The following is a 19,371-nucleotide window of genomic DNA, read 5'->3' on the forward strand; positions in this document are numbered from 1 at the left end:
TTTGCTGATAGTGTTTTCCTGCACTAAAAACTGTGGCCTCACCACATATCCTCCCTTAATAGTCTTTGTCAAAGCCTCCATGGATTATTTCACATGGAAGCAAAGCAATATCTCTGCAACAGTCCATTGGAGTGGACATGTTTCTGTCTTGTGGAAAGGGCTTTATTCCATGATAAATGGGATTATATGGAAATTTGGTGACTCACTTTAGTCTGATGATCTGATTTAAACCTCTTTGTTCACTCTGCTAAAGGTGTGGTTCTGGTCTGTGGAAATCTGGTGGACTTGCTAGCACAACAGTAATTTGGATATAGAGATGTGCAGGAGGGCAGATGAAGAGCACAGAAATGCAGCCATTTCTGATAGCAAATCTGAGTGAGGGGGGGCATCAATTGCTGCAGGCAGGCAAAGGCGTAGAATGGCCCCCTGGCACACCCCTCTCCTTGTGTAAGAGGTTAAAGCCAAGGAAAAGCCATCAGGTGGCTGCAGCAGAGCTCGCTGCTGGCCAGGAGAAGGACTGGCCACACTCCCACGTGTGCTGATATTTGATTTGCACAGCCCAGTGCATCCTCCCCTCGTGCTGACACCAGGGCTGCTCTCTCAGTCCCTCTGTCTTTGCCTCTCCAGGGAGCTCCAGGAAGGATGGGTGCTCAAGGGGACCCAGGCTTAAAGGGTTACCAGGTAAGGGTTTTATTTTCACCTCCCAGCTTTTATCTGTTCTTAAACGCAACAAAACTGCCACTCCAGGATACAAATTGTTTTTAAATCGTGATCTATTTCTGACCTCAAGTTTAGTTCTCTGTCAAGTCTCCATTTGCACCGCCTGCATTTGGTTCATCTCTGCCTGTGTGACCCACGTGTCCCTCCAAAGCTGGCATGCACCACCCAGGCCTTGTGAGATCTGGCAGGGAACCAGGGAGGACTTTCAGTCCCACAGCTCTTTCCTGCCTCCTCATGTGCTGTTTGCTCTCCACAGGGACATGCAGGACCACCAGGGCCAATTGGACCACCAGGGCCAAAGGGGGAAAAGGTAAGTTCAGGGTGTTTGGCCATCTCATTTCCCTTGAATGAGATAATTGTCCCACTGCTGTAACCCACATGCATCTGCACTCTCCTCACCCTGTGGCTGAGGCAGAGGTGCCTCCTCCACCACACATTCACTCACATAACCCCTCAAAGTTGCAGCCTTGCCTCTGCCAGTCAGTGCTAGAACACCCGTGCCACCAGCACGTGCTTCCCAGACACCACGTGCCCCGTGCCAGAGGCTGAGCCAGCCAGCAAGAGCCCTGAGGATGTGCTTTCCCTGCATCCACAGGAATTCAGCTCAATCCCCAAGCCAAAAGAGTCAGACTCATAGCTTTCTGTGATCAGGTCACAGTAACTCCCTGCACAAACGAGCTGATCTTCAGCTGCTGGCATTTCTCCTCTCCATGGCCCTTGCTCCATGTTCCTTGTGCCCCACCTTTCGACAGCCCCCTGGCTGCAGCTGCCCTGACTCAGAGCCCTCTTTCCACGGTGGCTTTCCCTGGAGTTTTGCCCCTTTGCTGAGTCAGCAGAGCCATAACCAGTTCAGGCTGGAGCAGTGACTCACGCCTTAGTGGTTTCCTGTCGGCTCCAGGGCTGCTTGGCGCTCCCAGGGCTGATGGTGTCCTTCACATGCCTTCTGCAGCCATGCTCCCTCCCTCCTGAGACCTCTGCAGAAGGCTCTGGGGAGAGCTTCTTGTGACCTACCAGCACATAAAGGGGGGGAGCTCAGAGAGGGGAGCAGCTTCCTACAGTGGACTGAGGGGGATGCCCTTAAAACAACAGTGTAAAGATTCTGGTTAGATGTCAGGAAGTTCTCTTCTCAGAGCGTGGTAAAGCACTGGCACAGGTCTGGGCTGCCCTGTCCCTGGAAGTGTCCAAGGCCAGGTTGGATGGGGCTTGGAGCAACCTGGTCTGGTGAAAGGTGTCCCTGCCATGGCAAGGAGTGGAATGAGATAGGTCTTACAGTCTCTTTCAACCCAAACCATTCTGTGATTCTCCCTTGGTGTGGGAAGGGAAGTGATGATGATGGGGACTGGTCAGTTGTGAGGTCCCCATGAAGAGGAGAGATGCATGAACTCTTTCTGCTCATTGTTTACTCCCCATCACCAAGAGAGCATTCAGCTCTGCCTCTGCACACAGGTGGGAGGGCAGCTGTAGTGCAGAGAGGAGCTTCATTGCTTATAAAATGAGTTTATAAGGGCTTGCCCTTGCTGGGGCTTTGAATGGATCCCTTCAGGCTCCTGGTGTCAGGACACCCTGTTCACACCCTGCTCTGCCTGGAGATTCCCCATGCACCCAGGAGTCACTGGGGCAGGGCAAGCTCTTGTGTTCCACTAGGATATTCACATGCCTCAGAAATTTTCCTTTGGGGGTGAACAATGGCCATTGTGCTTTTTCTCCCATTTCCTGATGCTGAAACACATCCATGGAGGAACAGCTGCTGATGTTCCTGCTGCTCCCTGTCTCCATTGCTGCCTTTCTGGACTTCCTGGCAAGTGTTAGACAAGCACAACCAGCCCAGGATGATGTGAGAGCTCATGACCAGGCACATTGTCAGCTCAGAACCTGACCCAGAGGTTTCTCACAATTCCACTGTCGAACCATGAGCATCCTGGCAAAAAGTTGTGAGTCATGACTAGCAAAAGCAAGGTCAGCCATTGACCCTACAGCCATTGAGATGTGCAGATATGTATTAAATTGCAGCTACAGTTTTATTTCAAAACATTTTAAATTGCCATCTTGAAAGCTCCTGTAATTTCAGTAGCAAATAATCCCCAAATTATTCATCTTAAGTGCTCAGCAGAGCATTTTGTCCTTCATCAACAAGATGTTGTTCTGCAAAAGGACACTAGAAAAGTACTCCCTGAGTGGATCTGGTGTCAAAAGAGCACAGCAGTGTTATGATAAATTAATTCTACATGCAAGTATCCCAGTCTGAAGCCTGATGAAGCCACCAAAGTGTTCAATGCATCCTGCTAAGAGCAGTCAGCTCTGTTAATGACCACTGACAGCTGGATCTCCTCACTCATGTTCTCCTGGAAGGCCAGTGGGTCTGCTTACACCTTGCTGGGGAGCAGAAGGAAAAGATGCTGAACCAGGAGAGCACAAAATCATGTACTGAGCCTCCAGCACTGCTTCCTGCAGCATCCAGGTGCTCCACAAAATCTTGCATCTAAGTTTTCCTATCCATCCTCCCTCATCTCCTAAGAACTGCCTGGATCACAGCCTAAAGAAAGACAGATTCCATCCTCCAGACATCTGTAACCTCTCACAAGAGTGTGAACACAAAAATGGAAGTCTGAAAGTGAGAAATAAAGAGGAAATGGAAATGGGACCGTGAGCACTCTGTGAGCTTTAAGCAACATGGTGAACGGAGCTGTGCTGGAGGAGGAGGATGTAATGGTGGGGAAGGTCTTCCCTTTTTCAGAGAAGAAAGCAGTTTGGTGAGAGGCAGTGCTGTGGAATCCTGCTCCCTTGTGCCATCCCAGCCAGCCACTCCACCACATTTCATACATTTGCAGCTCCTCAAAGAGGCCTTGCTCAGAGCAGACGCCTGCTCTTGGCAGCTGCTTAAAGCAGTCCAGATGGGATCCTTTTAAAAATTACAAACTGGTGTATCTCACTTTGGGACAGGAGCCAACAACAACAAGCCTTCCCTTCTTCTCCATGCATTTTCCATTTGTATCCTAACATGTTTACTTTGCTGCCCTTTACTCTAACTTTTTTCACTGCAACTTTCTGAAGAATTAGCAGACCTTTCGTCTCTCTCTCAAGCAGCTGAGGCACCAGGAAGCTCTGGAGGAGGTCGCTTTCACAGTCCTAGAGCTGGCCAGGCTGCAGGATTTTCTCAGGCAGGAGACAGAGAACAAGGTGGGGATTAGCCTCAAGGGGAAACAAAGCCACAATGGGGAGAAAATCTGTGAGTCTTGATGCTCTTCAAGGGTCCCCAGAATTAGGAGTTTTCTCTGACTTCATCACGCTCATCTCAGGTCCCAAAGGCCAAGGTGTGCACATCCTGCTTGGGAAGAAGCAATCAGTGCCACGACTTCTGCATAGTAACAGACACACTGGGATGATTTTTTTTCCCTGAGAGCTGAGAAATGGTGGGTTTGTTTCCCTTCTAGTCAACATTCCTTAGATAGTGGCTAGAAGGCAAACCAGTTGCCAGGTATTTTGCTGCTGGCTTCCAGCAGCAAGTTCAGTAGCACTGGAAACTGTTGGCAGAGCCTGTGAGGGTTTGCTTCCCCTCCTCTCCTCTCTGCCACCCAAGTTTCTCTCAGAGGCAGGCAGGCTCACCAGGAAATTTCCCAAGTGTCCATACTATCAGCAGCTACAACTCCAGCAAGAGAGCAGTGCAGAGAGAAGGTGAAAGAGAATTGTAAATACACCAGAAAGGGCTGGTGCAACCACTGAGAATTACACAAGTCTGTGAAAAACTTGGCTCTTCAATCTTTGGAGATTTGGATGTTCAAGGCTTTTTGGAGCACCCAAGCACCTCCAATACAGCAGCTCCACTGTGCCAGAACCCCCCAAACTGCACCAAAGGAGCTCTGAGACATGTTCATCCTAAGGAGACAAAGTAGAGGAGTATGGAGTAGTCAAAAACTGGAGGAGCTGGAATGTAGCATTCTTCCATGGGGAGCTGAGAAACAGCCATCTCTGAGCTGGACTCCAGAGAAAACAGGACATCGTGACCCTGAGTGACTTTCACAACAGAATTTAAAAGGATAGTGTCTCTGTTAAGTCTTAAGGGATCTCTCTGTGGAGACCTCAGCCATAAATAAGCCGGGTGATGTTATCTACCAGCCAAACCATGAGCTCTGAGCTCGTGCTGTGGAGCATCCCAGCAAGGAGAGGGGTGTGTAAGAGGCTGTCTCACCTGGCTGGTTGTAGAACAAGCCCACAATGGTGGCACACAACCAAGGAGCTCATCCAGACCACCCATGCTCCCACGACAGCCCAGACAGCACTCAACAAGGGCGGGGAAATGCTTGATTAAAGAGTTTGGTTGAACTGTCAGCAATAAAATTCAGAGGCAGAGCTATTTCCCATATTGTTGTAATTACATCCTGCTTGCTTAGTTCTAGGAGTTGTTGGAAATAACCCTTTGCACCTGGTTACTTAAGAAGGCGAGCTAGACCAGGGAAAAACAACCACCAGAAATCAGGAAAGCAATGTGAAGAGCCGGTGAAACAAAAATTTAAAAAATTGTTTAGTCTTTTCTTTGGCTGAAAAGGGAGTAAATTCAACAGAGGCTTTGACTTGCCGTGCTATGGAAGGACTGGAATGGGTCTGTACAGGCACATCTGCTCTAAAATCTCCTGTTTATATTAATACTAACATTTTATTCACAGGGACAACAAGGTGATGACGGGAAGGTAGAAGGCCCACAGGGACCACCTGGAGATAGAGTAAGATGTTAAATTCCTTCTCTAATCAATCCTAGAGTGATTTTTGGGGGTGGATTAGTTGGGTTGCTGCCTTACTTGTAGAATATGCATAAGCCATTGAGATGTTGCAGATGACAGCTTGTTTACATCCACCTCAAGTCCTTGTTGTGCTCTTGTAGGGCCCCGTTGGTGACAGAGGTGACCGAGGGGAGCCTGGAGACACTGGTTATCCTGTGAGTCTTATTCCAAGTGCATGATTCAAAAATATTTACCTCTGGGAAGTGCTCCCAGTCCACATCAGCCCACAGAACTGCAGTCCCAGTTCATAACCTGCTGTTGTCCCTGGTCAGCTGCTGTACACGGCTGTGATTCAGACAAGGAAAAATTCAGTCTTTACCTAAAGCAGTAAAAACATTGCTGAAAGCAAGAAATTCAGCACCTCACCCTGCCCTGCACCTGCTGAGTGAGGATAAAAGAGAGAGCAGGACCATTTGAGCACAGGTCTCTGTGATTATCAGGGAGACATCCTAGACAAGATATGTGCAAGAGAGTCCGTGCCAGTGCTGAACAAATTTCAAGACTGATGTGCCTGTGGCTGTAGATTCTTCCATTAGAAGATCTGTGAACTTTAAGATTTGGAGACTTCCAAAATCTTCACCAAATTTCTCTCAAAAGCAAAACCAGGGCCATGAATTATCCTGCTGTGCTCCTTATACCCTCTTTGCAGAATATTTTCAGCTGATTGGGGCTGATCTGCAAAGGCTCCATGAATTAAGTGTTACCTCCATTCAAAAGCACCTGGTCAGAGTGACACATTTCAGTAATTCACAGAAGATTTTGAATTCATCAGAGTAGCAGTGCTGCTGCCTTATTTTCTAGGACAGCTGCCTCCAACTGTTCCCTTCCATTAGTGCTGTGTGTATTTTGGGATGTATTAGAACACCTTTGCTGCTTAGCTGGTGATGAGCAGCTTCTCTTTCCAAAGCATATCCACAGGATTTGGGCACTACCCACAGCTTCACCATTTTTGTACCAGCAGAATGCAGACACATGTGTCTTCTAATGCCCCTTAAACCATGTTACATTCATTTTTCTTTCTCATTGCCACAAAAGAACAAAGGCATGTTCCCTCTCTGTTTTTTATTTAAGGGTCAGGAAGGGCTTGATGGAGAAAGAGGAAAACCTGGGCAGCAAGGCTTACCGGTAAGAGATGCTGCTTTATTGTAAGGTACCAGTGCCCCAGGCCTAGGAAAAACAGGGAGGTGGGAAGGGCTGCAGTAGGAGTGTGTGGTGAGCTGTGAAATGTGAGCATTTCCATCAGCCAGGCCTATGGCATGGACATTTTGAGCCACGTTTGAGACTAATAAATTGGTGACAAAACAGGGAGCACTCCCAGTGCCTGTTTCCAAAACCATCATTTCTGAATGGTCCATGAGGGATTAGAAATTTTAGGAGATGGGCGGTGGGAAATGACAATGACAGTGGAAGGATCTGCCTGGAAATGTGCTGCTGGTCCAGTGTGAGGTGCAACCATATTATTCCTCTTGCAAGTTGTTTCCCCTCAAACCAGTGAAAGACTTTGTGAAAGACTAAATTAAATTCAAACTCAAGGGAAGGACTTTTTATTCCCTTGCTATATTCGGTAGCATCTGATCTTTATATGTGACTATTGCAACTGTGAGTGCAGCAGCACATTAAATGTAGTTTGTATTGGGAAATAAAGTTGAATCAATTCCCACTCTTTGTAAGGATGTTGGGAAGAACAACAGATTCTATTTTTGGGTTTAAAATGGTAGTGCTCTGATATATGGCCCAGAAATGAGTAGAGCTGCTGCATTCCTCAGTGGATGTAGTTTATTTGGGGGTTGGTAGCCTCTCAGATGATTCAGATAGAAGCAGGAACTTTGGATTGTCTTTAGTAAAGGTCCATTAGAAACATGGCTCAAAAACAAGCTGAAAAAGGAGAGCTCTGCAGGGTGTCCTTCCTTACCTTTTATTTAATGTTAGTCCAGAAACTGCCACTGACACAAAAATACCAAAAAACTCAACCTGACTGGCCAGGAGAAAAGACTGAGGTGGGTGTGAAGGGGAAGAGAGCAGTGAAATACCCTCTCTGCTTTATTCCATAGTCAGTTTTCTAACACCCCACCCCCAGGTGAAACCAAGGTAAGGGCTGCAGTGCTGAAAAGGGAGGTGCAATCACTGTGTAAACTGCTCATTGTGCACAGTTTCTGCACACAGGCTCCTTCCTGCCCACCTCCCAGCACTGCTCTCCAGGCTCCATCTGGAATTCGGTGAATGATTTCCACAAATACAGGCACACCCAAGCGAGAGGCAGAGTTGCTTCTTCTCCAGTTGACACCCTATTAAATGCTCTCTGGAGACAGATCCTTGCTCCTTTTTCCCCAGGGGCCTGTCTGAGTTCAGGCAGTTTCCCTGAATTGGTTCCATACAGTCAGTGTTATTAGGGCACAAAAAATGCTGTTCTTTGTACTTCATGCAAGATACTGCCAGAAGAGAATTTTAAGCAGATTTTTCTTGTTTATGTTTTGTAGGGAGATCCTGGATCACCAGGCAAGCCAGGAGCAAAGGGATCCAAAGGTGATGTGGTAGGTTTCAGCAGGGTGGATTTACAGTGTCCCAAGTTTAAAGAAATTCTCTAATTAAGAGGACTCTCATGGTTTTGCCCAGTAAAAATGTGGGATTTATACCTATGGTCTATGCCTTGAAAGGCTGTGGAGATCCTTGTGGGAGGGCTGTAAACATTTGGGTGTCCAAGCCCAGTGGTTTGTTGGCTTTGTGGAGCTGGAGAAGATCAAGACCAATTCCAGCTTGATGGGTGACTCCTGGGCAGGATTTTAGTCCCTGCCATGGGTTGTGTCTTTTTCCCATGCCCTGTCTGTGCTGCCTCCGGCTCGTCCATCCCCAAGGAGGGCTGAGCCAGGCAAGAGTCTCTCCTTTTCATTTGAACCATAAAGTTTTCTGGCTTTAAACCTTCTGGGTTTGGAGTCCATTTATCCATGGACTTGTTTCTTGGAACAATCCCTCTAACTTCTTGTCCTTTTTGAGCAAGAAAACCCAGGACACATGGGTCCTTCAGGGTTCACTGGGGCACTTCACACCTACTCCTACCTCCACATCTGGCTGTTATGACAGCTTGCTAATTATTCTCACAGACCAGGGACTTTATTTGCTGAAACATAAGTATGTGACCTCAATACTCAGCAAATTCCTGCTCTCTCTTGGCAGATGTCAGGGTTTCTAATCTGACCCTGATGGGGGTAATGCCAGAAGATAGTTTTAGGTCTTCTTGGCAAGAAGTGTACCAGGTGATAAGACAAATAAATTCTGCCCATCGATGGACAATCTGGAACTGCCTTTGGGTCTAATGAATAGCAGGGGAAGCACCCCCAGGAATATTTCTTTTATGTAGCTGGCCAGCCTGGTCCTCTGCAGATGGAGAAACAATGCACAGAAAATGAGTTCTTCAATTTAAAAGTGCTTTAGTACATGACCTCACTAAGAGAGCCCTAGTGAAGGTGATGAGGTTGAGTTTTCCATTCATTCTGCACAAATTAATCCTTTTTACAGCTAATAAGCCTCAGGAGTACTTCTTTTCTGCCTTTATTCACAAAGTAGCATTGCAAATTTCAGACAGAAGGCACCCTTTTTCATTTCCATTAGCTTTCCAAAACAGAGTTACCTCTCAGAGAAGCCCCCCTGAAACCCCTCAGAGGACTTGCTGGGTCCTGGGTTTGCTGTCAATGAACTGATGGAGGACTCAGGTTTTTAGCATCTTGTTCTAATGTTTGCCAGTGTACCAAATTCTCCCTCGAGTTCATCCTGCTTTTTTTGTCCTCATCTGCTCTATATTAGGAAAAATGCAGGTCCTTGCCTTCTAGCTATTCATTCCTTCCCTAGAACTCTCAAGACATACGAAGAATCACTTGTAATGAAACCAAATAGCAGTTCATTCCCCAGCACTCGAGCAAGTGACTTTACAAATCTCCCTTTTATAAAACTCTTTCCAATCATTATCCAAAAGCACACCCTGAAGTCACAGACCCAAATGGAGCTGTGCTAGAACTGCTGCAATTTTAGATGTCTTCCTTTTTTTTACTTGCAGGGTCAAAAAGGAAAGCAAGGAGCACAGGGCAGTGCAGGGAGCAGGGGCTCACCGGTAGGTGAAAATTCAGTTTTCTGCCCCAGGAAATGCTGTCTGGGAGCTCCTTCTCTAATGCTTTGTGATTTTAGGGCATCCTTGGGCTACCAGGTCCTCGAGGAGTGGTGGGAAGGCAGGGCCAAGAGGGTGCCCCTGGCGTGGATGGAGTGCCCGGGAAGGACGGCGTGCCTGGGATGCTGGTAAGCTCCAACTGCAGCCTTGTGGCATGGACAGCAAACACAGCCTCAGAGCTGGAAAGCTGGAAGGTAGCACAGGACAAATAATGTGATCCAGCTATGGATACTCCAGTTCACACGTTCCCAGAGTAGATCTACACGTCACTTGCACACAGAGGCAGCAGCTGCCTGTGCATGACCAGATCTGTAAATAAAGTGGGGTTTGTAGCCTGACAGACACTCACATGCACACAGCTCTGTCCACATCTGCAAACCCACCCCTGCAAACCTTCCCCCCTCTTGCTGAGGGCAGAATCCCACCATTCCCCTGTCCCCCCAGAAGCTGGGCAGAAGGGGAAAGGGTTTTGTTTCACAACTTCTTGTGTGTTTCTTTGCTAGGGAGAGCAGGGTGACGATGGGGAAGAAGGTGTGACTGGGATGCCAGGCAAGAGAGGGAACCCCGGTGTGCCAGGACTCCCAGGGGCCCAGGGACCACCAGGATTCAAGGTGAGTTTCTGGCTCCCAAAGATGCTGCTGTGAGTGATCCAGTCTGTGAGCCTGATGCCTCTGAGCTTGAGCTCTCTGAGGTCTAATATAGGCTCAGCTCCTGCTGCCATCTTTCACTTAGCTAGAGGCTCTGTAGATCTTTCTTCTCATCCATCCATCCATCCATCCATCCATCCATCCATCCATCCATCCATCCATCCATCCATCCATCCATCCGTCCATCCGTCCATCCATCCATTTTCCTGAAGTACACAGCAGCTGAATGTCCCAGAGACATTTCCTCCCTTACCAAAGGAGCTCAGGAGCCTGAGGACACACACATTTACACTACAAACACTTGAGTCTTTTATCATGAGAAACCTGGCTAGAAAAAGCAGGGAGAAGTTGCAGAGGAACTGCTACAGCCTGCATGTAGGATGTCCAGAATAGACAACTCCATTGATTCAGGTGTTTTACTGCTCTGCAAGACCTGCACTGCTGGAGGGAAATTTGTGCTGCTTGGTTTTTAGCATATTTACTGAGTTAGAACAACTGTAGCCAGTATGGGCTTGGACATCACTCTGGGTGGAAGCAGGGACAAGCTGCTTTTGTGACCTTGGGGTTTCTTCCTGGTCCTTGCCCTGATCCAGTCTCCCCACAGGATCCAAACTGGACCCACAGCAATTCAGTCGTTTGTAGAAAGACTCTGTAAATAGGAAAACTCTGTAAATAGGAAGACTCCAGCTGGGTTTGGAGAGGCTCTGGGATCTGATTTAAATTAGGGCTCCATAGCACATCGCCCTTGATCTGTCACTTGCTGCCCTCCAGCTGCCTTGGGCAGTACAACAGGAGGTGACTGAGATCCGTGTCCTTGTCACACACTCACACCCTGCCTCCAGGGGAATTTGTTGCCCCTTTTCCAGCTGTTCCACCATCCTAGGCTCTCCCTGCCTTTGCTCCTCTCTCCCAGTCTGCCCAGATCGAGTAGCTGGAGCTTGTGCTGCTCCTGGCACTTGGCAAGGGGGAGAGGTGGGGATCAAAGTGTGGTGCTGGGTGGCAGAAGACCCTCTCTGGATTGAAGTTGTAGGGTTAACACAGGGGAACATGTTGGCTTTGCAGCCTCTGGATTGAAGTCCTGCTCTTGGCACACCTTTAGCATTTTCCATGAATTAATCATCAATTGCCAGCCTGCTGGGGGAAGAGATTATGGGAAACTGCAGGGCAGACAAAGAACGTAGGAAGTGCAAAGGGAAGACATTTGCTCCCCTTTCTCTCCCCACCCCCATGCAGGTGGGACAGCTCTGCTGAGGCTCCTGCTCTGAGGGCAGCCCAGGAGGGAGCACAGCCATGCCCACCTTGGTCTCGCCCTGTGAATCCTGCACTTTTACAGTGCACTCGGGATATGCTTTTCCCCATTTCCAGAGACCCCTGTGACTGGGATCAGATAAGAGTGTCCCCTCCTTCCTGCCTTGACAGGATTGGCAGAGAGCCAAAGATCCCTCCCTGTCCAGAGCCCAGATAAGCCCATGACCCTTCCTGTTTGCCCTTTTTTCCCCCCTCTTTTCCCCCCTCACCTCATGGAATAAAGAAGCTGAACAACCACATCAGGGTAAGAGCCTCTTTTGCATCTTTGCCCATCTCCTGATGTTCCTCCCCTCAAGGCCTCGTATCTCTGGCTAGCCTGATAATTTAGGGGCTGAGAGAGGTAGGAGCATCACTGCACAACCAGCCTCAGCAGATCTGGGGCATCCCCTGGTGGAACCACATTCCTGATCCCAACGAGCCATCTTTCCCAGCCTTCCATCTATGGCTATTTCTGAGTGCTGTTATATTTAGCTCCCATCCTTTGGAATTACTTGAATTCTGTTATTTTTAGGGTGAAAGAGGATTGCCTGGACAGACTGGCCAAACAGGGAAGCGAGGATCACCGGGAGGAACGGGCCTTCCAGGGAGCCCTGGGGAGCCAGGAGCCAAAGGACAGCCGGTTAGTGGTGATGGAGCTGAGCAGAGCTGACTCCAGGCTGCCCTGCAGGAGAGGGTGCGGATCCAGGCTTGGACAGCAGGGTGATCCCGGGGGGGGCTGCTCAGGGGAGCCCAAATCCAGCTTGGGCATGACTCTGGGAGAGGGATTAGAACTGATAGGAAACAGGGCACAGAATGAACCCAAACTACCTCAACTAAAATGCACTTGTTTGGCTGTTTTATATAAAACTTAGAGCTATCGGTTTTCAAGCCAACACCACCATTTTGTCATTGATCATAGATCAATCTCACAGATCATTTTGTCTCTGTGACACAAGTGACACATTCCTTTGCCCCATACTGTCACTGCCTCATTTGCTGCAGGACCAGTGACCGTGTGTCCCTTTGGCTGAAATGACTCCATGGCATTTAAACCCTTCTGACTTTCCATGTGCTTTTGCCTGAAATTCCTCTAGAAAGAAGGCTTGGTTGATTCTTCTAAAGACGGAAAAACCTTAGTCCCCTGTTAGCAGCAATTTTCCTTTCCAGCACCCAGAAATGGGCAGTTAAATCAATTTGTATCCTTGGAAAGTTTCTTACTCTCCACCAAGTCAACAAAGCCCTTTCTTGCCAAGCAGTTTCTCACTCTCATGGCCTTTTTCAAGAGAAAACTTCCTAACAGTGGGGTTTCTAGGCTGATGCTGGAACAGCCATGCAATAAAGGGGGTGGAAGCCCCATCACTTGGGTCATTCACAACTGAGTGAACAAACCATTGTTTTACACCCCAAAAAGCACAGTCAGGCTGAGTGACACTGTCCTGCCAGAAGGCCAAACAATCTGTCTCTGATGTCCTTACACTGGAGAAGAATCATCTGGTGAAGGATTCTGACCTCTTTCTTTTTTAAACGTTGAATCATCTTGAATTTTGACATCTGAGAAGCCCAAAAATATCAAAGGATGACTGTATCCAACATGGTGAAAGGAGGATGTTTACATAAGGACAGGCTACCCAGGGTGGGTTTTTTATTCTCAGAGTACATGCTATGTGCTGATTCAAGCTTGATGGTCTTTCAACTATTTTATTATTATTTTTCTTACAAAACTGAGGGGAAATCCCCGCAGAGTTGAATTGGAAAAGAATTAGGGATATGCATGGTTTTCCCGGGCTTGAGTGGGAGGTTATGTTGTAGGAACATGCATTTTTTTAACAGCTTGAATGAGCATAGTTTAAAATTACAGTTTGAATTAGTAGGCCAGTCCAGTTTGTATTCAAAATTAAAGAGGAGCTTGTTTAAAAGAACTTTTAGGCTGTTATTTTGCAGCATGAAATTCCAAGATCAATCTCAGAGTAGATGCTCTGCATCCTGCTTCTGCTGGGCCAAGCCAGAGAAGTATCTGCTAGGAATTGTGTAGGTTTGCCTCCCATTTTGGGGGCAAAAAGGTGGCACTGGTGAGATCTAAGAGATCAGGTGGTTTGCTTCTAGCCTGATGTTTGTGTAGCTCCTCCTCCAGGTTTTTCTCATTCTTCTTTCTCATCAGTCCTGCTTAGACTGAGGGATAAGCACAGATTTCTCTTTCTCTGGAGCTGCTGAACTCGTGGTGCATCTCTGAGTGACATCTCCAGCCATCAGTGTGAATTTACTGTTGTCCTTTGTTCTTGTGTTTGTCTTGGCTGTCCCGTGTAGGGAGACTTCGGTGAGGCAGGATTCCCAGGGATTGCAGGACTGTTTGGGCCAAAGGTAAGAGGCTGCTGGTGACCAGTTGGTTTTCTACTCTCACTTTACTGGGGACAGGTATTGCAACACTTGTTGCATTGCTAGCAGCTCTGCAGAAACTATGGAAATTGAATTTTGATCCCATCTTTCTTTAGTTTATGAATCTTCATTTGTTAAATGAGTGTGTGCTTACATATGCTTTGTTGGAGGAAAAAGGCAGTCCTAGAGATTCTGTGGCTGTTTTCCTCCTTTCTGACATTTGTATTTCCAGCATCATCCATCAGCCTGTACCTGAGACACCGACGTGCATCCCTGGCACTGAGAGCCTTGACTTGAAATTCAGGCTCATTTTATCACCATATAATTTCCCTGGTGAAAAGGAAAATGTTTGTTTTCTGTTGAAATAAAAAGCCTTGAAAAGCAGGACTGGGGAAAGAATTTACAACAAATTGGATCTTCCCTGTCCCATAGACAAGAGGCAGCACCCCTGTCCTTAAAACAGAGCTCTAAGCAAGGACATAAATGCAGGGTTTGGTTATTTAGTGTGTGGGAATCCAGAGCTTCCCTCTGGCTGCCCTGGCAGGTCTGGGACCCTGGCAGGGGTCAGGAACCCCCCTGGACAGAGCCCCCAGAGACACTGTCTGTGATCTCTGTCCATGGAAAAGAGTTTTCAATCTTACAGGATGAATTACAAGCTCTGGGTGTTTGATATAAGTAATAACTAAGTGTGGCATGAGTGCAAAAGTAGAATTTAGGATTCTAGATTAGCGGTTCAAAGGGGACAAGATGGAGGAAATTGGGTGTGCCTTGTCCTTTTTCTCCTTCTTCATGCCCTCCATGTTTCACTGTGGTGTTGGCATTTTTCTGTTGGTTCAGGCTGGGGACACACTGTCCAACGTAGGTGACAGATATTGGCATGTTATTGTAAATCCAGCACAGGTAGTTTCTGGTATTTAATGTTTGTACCATCCCACTGAGGGCAGAGCCCCACACGCTGCCCTGCAGGACAGAGCTGCGGCAGGGCAGCAGAACATGTTAGAGATAAACAGAATAAACAACCTTGAAACAGCACAGACGAATTATGGCTTCTGCTTTGGCAGCGGGGCTGAAAGACAGAGACTTTCTACAATCTCAGAATCATCAACACCTCAGATTCCGACATTAGTGGACCTCACATCTCATTTTTTGCTTGCAGGGCCCCCCAGGAGACCTTGGGTTCAAAGGCATTCAGGGACCACGTGGGCCACCGGGTCTCATGGTGAGTGGTTTTCCAGTTTGTGGGTTTGGGAGGATTTTCTTCCTTCACCCCCATTTCTGTGAGGCTCCAGGGGCTGTGAGGAGCACGGTGCTCAAGGTCACAGCACCACCTCTGAGCCTCACAGCTGTAGGTGACCACACCTGCACAGGGCTTGGAGAGAGCCACGCTGCACAGAGCGCTCCAGCTACACTGAAATCCTTCTATTTATGGAATTTCTGAGGTTTAACAAGGCTCATGACAACCACACTGTGAGGACTTGTCTCTTTGGACTTGCAGTTGGAAATAGTTTTTTATTCCAGCTACAGCAAAGACCACCACCAAGCTGCTGAAAAGTAGCAAAGATTCAGATCTTCCCTGAGTCTGCCCTAGTGAAAATGACTGTCAGATCCTATGTGGTGGTTCAAAAGTCTTTTCTTTCCTAGGGAAAAGAAGGAATTATTGGTCCTCTGGGCATTCAGGGTCCCATGGGAAGCCCTGTAAGTATCCACACTTCTTTCCTGCCTGTATTTTTTATAATAGTTTAAATGCCTGAGATCCAAGATGTTTGAGGCCAGCACAAGTAACCCCCAAATCCTGCTGTAACCAAGAAAACAAAATGGGTTTTAAGATCAGCAGCTTCAGAAAAGTGCAGGCTTAGTCTCTGGCTGCATGGACAGTTGCTGGAAAGTTATTAGCTGAAAAGTGAGGAGCAGCAATACAGAAGTGCAAGGTTTTCAATAGACTGGAAGACCAGAGTGTTATTGCAGATTTTTGAAAGCCAGATTTTCTAAAGACCTTGGCCTGGGGCGGGGGAAACAAATTTAATTTTTTTTTTTTTAATGTATTAAACTGGCAACCACTTGATTTTTGGAAGTGTTAAAAATCCCTGCCTGCCCTAATCTGGGGGCAGCAGGGCAGCTTGTGCATGGTCAGTGACAGTCACCTCCTGTGCTTTGCAGGGGCCCAAGGGAGACAAAGGCAGCCGTGGGGAGATGGTAAGTGCTGGTCCCACCCCGGGTGCCCCTAAGAGTGACTCTGAACAATCAAGAGTCACTCTGGGCTCTGCTGTGACCACAGGGTGCATCAGGCTCCCACGAGGGCAAGACACTGCTTACAGATGTGTACACACATCCACACCACTCTGCTGGTAAAATTTCCATTTCCTTAACCCAGCAACACTTCACCATGCTGTCCACAACTGTGGTATGTCCAGTACAGCACCCAGCCCTTGCCTTGGGAGCAGCACATGGGTGTACAGGGAGATTTTTGGGTCAGTAATGAGCATTTTCTGACAGCTTCTGCACTTCTTTTCCCCCTGCAGGGTCTTCAAGGTCCAAGGGTAAGTATCTGACATCCCTTTTTCTGACTGATACCTTGTATTTAAATAAACCAGTTGCTTTTAGCATGTGTAAATCTGCAGGGTGGGTAATTGCACACCTGGAATGAGTACCTGGCATTAGTGACAACTGAGGAGCTGAAAGGGCTGGGAACAAGGGATGCAGCAGGAATAGACCAGGTGTAGACAGATGTACCCAGAGCAGGGACAAAATGGGGCCACGGCCCATCTTTTGAAAGTTCTGAGGGACAAGCTGCTGTGAGGTGTAAAAATCCAGCTGGGAACAGATTCCTGCTGGTAAAAACCATAAGAAATTTAAATAAAAACTGGAACTATTTCACTAACTGATGCCACTCTGCCTTTAGGGTCCTCCAGGCCCACGAGGACACCCTGGCCCTCCGGTATGTATCTGTGGGAAGGGTTCATGAGTGAAACAAGCTGAAATGGTTGGCATGATATCTCCAGAGGGACTGTTCCCTCACTGGAAATTATGGCTTAGCCCCATTCCTCATATGCAAAACCATGTGTGTGAATGGACCAGTGTTTCTTGTGCTTTAGTCCAAACCATCCCCAGGAGTTTTATAGAGCCAGCATTGTTGCCTCTCTTACTTTTCTGCACTGAGGGGCTCCACGGGAACGGGGATTTCAAAGGCCATGGCTGAATATCTGTGCACCAGTGACTGACCAACTTCTGGCTGATGCCCCTTTTTTCCTCTGATTTCCAGGGACCGCCAGGAGTTCCAGCCTCGTTTGTAAGTTGCCATTCTCTGTAAGTTTGTTAATGATGATCACAAGTCCTGCAGAGCTGAGGTGCTGCTGGGACCTTGACGACACACACTCGGGTCCAGCAGGAGATGCTCTGTTAGCAGAGCAGTGCTTGAACTGCAGCCTTAGACTGAGAAGTGTTTTCTTGCATCAGGGCATGCTCAACTTCTAACAATCTCAGTTTCCATCTTTTTCACACCCCACCAGCAACAAGATGGCTTTGGGGCAGCTTTCCAGACACTGATCGACTCCAACGCCGCGCTCAAGAGAGAGGTATGACGGCATTTTTTAAGTCCCTGGTCTTTGCTTGGGCTGGAGGCTGGGAATGGTCTCATCAGTGCTTTCTGTGTGCAGAAGGTTTATACAAAGCCCTGATTTGTCACTGTTCTAATGGAATATCTGGAATTTATGCAGGCAAAAGTCACATTCTGCTGTGTCACTGGTTTGTGAAGCTTCAGACCTCCTGACTTTGTCACTGTGACTTTGCCAGCATTTCAGCAATGTCCTGTTTGGGACAATATAAGGCCTGTGGCTCACTGGCCCCAAGCCAGCAGAGTCTGTCTTTGACACTGATTTTTCTCAAAATGATGTACAAACCCTTGTGGTTACAGCCCTCAGTGCTCCCAAGGCACCCCTGACTTACCTTTTTTCCTCTCCAGGGTTACCAACATCCAGACGTTCTCATGCTGGACCATGGAGGGGAGATCTTTAAGACTCTACACTACCTCAGCAACCTCATTCAGAGCATCAAAAGACCCCTGGGAACCAAGGAAAACCCTGCACGCATCTGCCGGGACCTCATGAACTGTGAACAGAAGATGACGGATGGTAGGAAGCCCCAAATGTGCAAAGGCTGTTCCACGTGGTCTCCTTCCCTGGGACCTGTCACCAAGACACCAAAACTGTCCTTTTGTCATGCACAGAAAAGGTTAAGTGTCCTTGTTAATCCCCAAATCCTCTCTTTCCTCAGGTACCTACTGGATTGACCCAAACCTTGGCTGCTCCTCAGACACCATTCAGGTCATCTGTAACTTCACCAACGGTGGCCAGACATGTCTCAGCCCTGTCACTGTCTCCAAGGTAGGCACAGCCCAGCCCCAGAGCAGCATTTCCCAAATATTTACACAGCATGTGTTGTGCCAGGACACTGGACAGTGACCACAAGGACACAGCACACAGGTTGGGAGAACATTAGTGCAACTGTAACACTCAGAACTGCTCTCAGAAGTTAAAAAAACACACCTGAGGCTCAAGACAAAGCCCTGTGTTCCAGTGATGTTTAATGAACCCATAGTCTTAACGTGACCAGTAATTTCACAAACATGCTGCTCCCAAATCCTTTATTGACTTGGCTTGTGTTTGGGTCACTCTTGCATTTTGTTTTCTGCCACCTGGAGAAGTGAGGTCAGCCTAAATACACAAGTTTCCAATCAAGTTATTGCTATGGGATTTTTGTTAAGGAAGTACCTGTACTAAAAATACAAATAGCAATATGTGGGCTCATTTGCAGATGAACTGGAACCTGCTTTGTAAGTGTATTGAGTTTGAAGTTTACATTCTTTTCCTCCTACTTAAGAACCTTCTAGTTTGTTCTGCAAAGCAGAGGACCTGCTGTGTCCCCATGAAAACTTTCCAGAAGGACTTGGCATCTGGTCCTCATGCCCATATTCACATCAGATCCAGCTCTGGACACTGGTGCAGAATGAAGCAGAGGACAGGGACCCGCTTTGCTGTCCCACCCTGCACTAACCCTGCTCCCCTCAGCCCCTCTACAGGGCATCCCTGTGACCTCTCTGTCACCTTACAGCTGGATTTTGACATCGGGAGAGTCCAGATGAACTTCCTGCGACTGCTGAGCTCGGAGGTGGTGCAGCACATCACCATCCACTGCCTGAACACCTCTGTCTGGCGGGAGGGCTCCTCTGAGAGCCCCTCGGAGAAAGCCGTGCGCTTCAGGGCCTGGAACGGGCAGGTGTTTGAGGCCAGCGGGCAGCTCCGGCCAGAAGTGGCAGCTGATGATTGCAAGGTATGTCACTGTGAAAGAGGGAGCAAGAAGTGGAGAGAAATGCCAGAGCCCGTTCTGAGGCTCAAGTAACACCTGTGCTGTTCATCCT

The 19,371-nt window shown here is 47.9% G+C and overlaps 1 protein-coding gene across 7 annotated transcripts in view; it reads left to right on the forward strand.

Annotated features, from left to right (window-relative positions):
• The window catches only part of COL27A1 (collagen type XXVII alpha 1 chain), a 203,893-nt gene that overhangs the window by 182,010 nt on the left and 2,512 nt on the right, over positions 1-19,371 (forward strand). For 4 of the 7 annotated variants that reach the window (XM_072936676.1, XM_072936678.1, XM_072936677.1 and 1 more), the window contains 21 exons: positions 628-681; positions 977-1,030; positions 5,382-5,438; positions 5,597-5,650; positions 6,567-6,620; positions 7,973-8,026; positions 9,544-9,597; positions 9,672-9,779; positions 10,155-10,262; positions 12,118-12,225; positions 13,890-13,943; positions 15,115-15,177; positions 15,600-15,653; positions 16,116-16,151; positions 16,478-16,495; positions 16,858-16,893; positions 17,218-17,244; positions 17,465-17,530; positions 17,917-18,085; positions 18,228-18,337; positions 19,065-19,283. In XM_072936676.1, coding sequence (XP_072792777.1) covers positions 628-681; positions 977-1,030; positions 5,382-5,438; positions 5,597-5,650; positions 6,567-6,620; positions 7,973-8,026; positions 9,544-9,597; positions 9,672-9,779; positions 10,155-10,262; positions 12,118-12,225; positions 13,890-13,943; positions 15,115-15,177; positions 15,600-15,653; positions 16,116-16,151; positions 16,478-16,495; positions 16,858-16,893; positions 17,218-17,244; positions 17,465-17,530; positions 17,917-18,085; positions 18,228-18,337; positions 19,065-19,283 — 1,557 coding nt within the window. Of the gene's footprint in view, positions 1-627; positions 682-976; positions 1,031-5,381; positions 5,439-5,596; positions 5,651-6,566; positions 6,621-7,972; positions 8,027-9,543; positions 9,598-9,671; positions 9,780-10,154; positions 10,263-12,117; positions 12,280-13,889; positions 13,944-15,114; positions 15,178-15,599; positions 15,654-16,115; positions 16,152-16,233; positions 16,304-16,477; positions 16,496-16,857; positions 16,894-17,217; positions 17,245-17,464; positions 17,531-17,916; positions 18,086-18,227; positions 18,338-19,064; positions 19,284-19,371 lie in introns of those variants that run through there. The other 3 variants (XR_012058523.1, XM_072936679.1, XR_012058524.1) reach the window with 3 other exon arrangements.

This window comes from Taeniopygia guttata, chromosome 17 (genome assembly GCF_048771995.1).
Source record: "Taeniopygia guttata chromosome 17, bTaeGut7.mat, whole genome shotgun sequence".
In the NCBI taxonomy this organism is placed as follows: Eukaryota; Metazoa; Chordata; class Aves; order Passeriformes; family Estrildidae; genus Taeniopygia; species Taeniopygia guttata.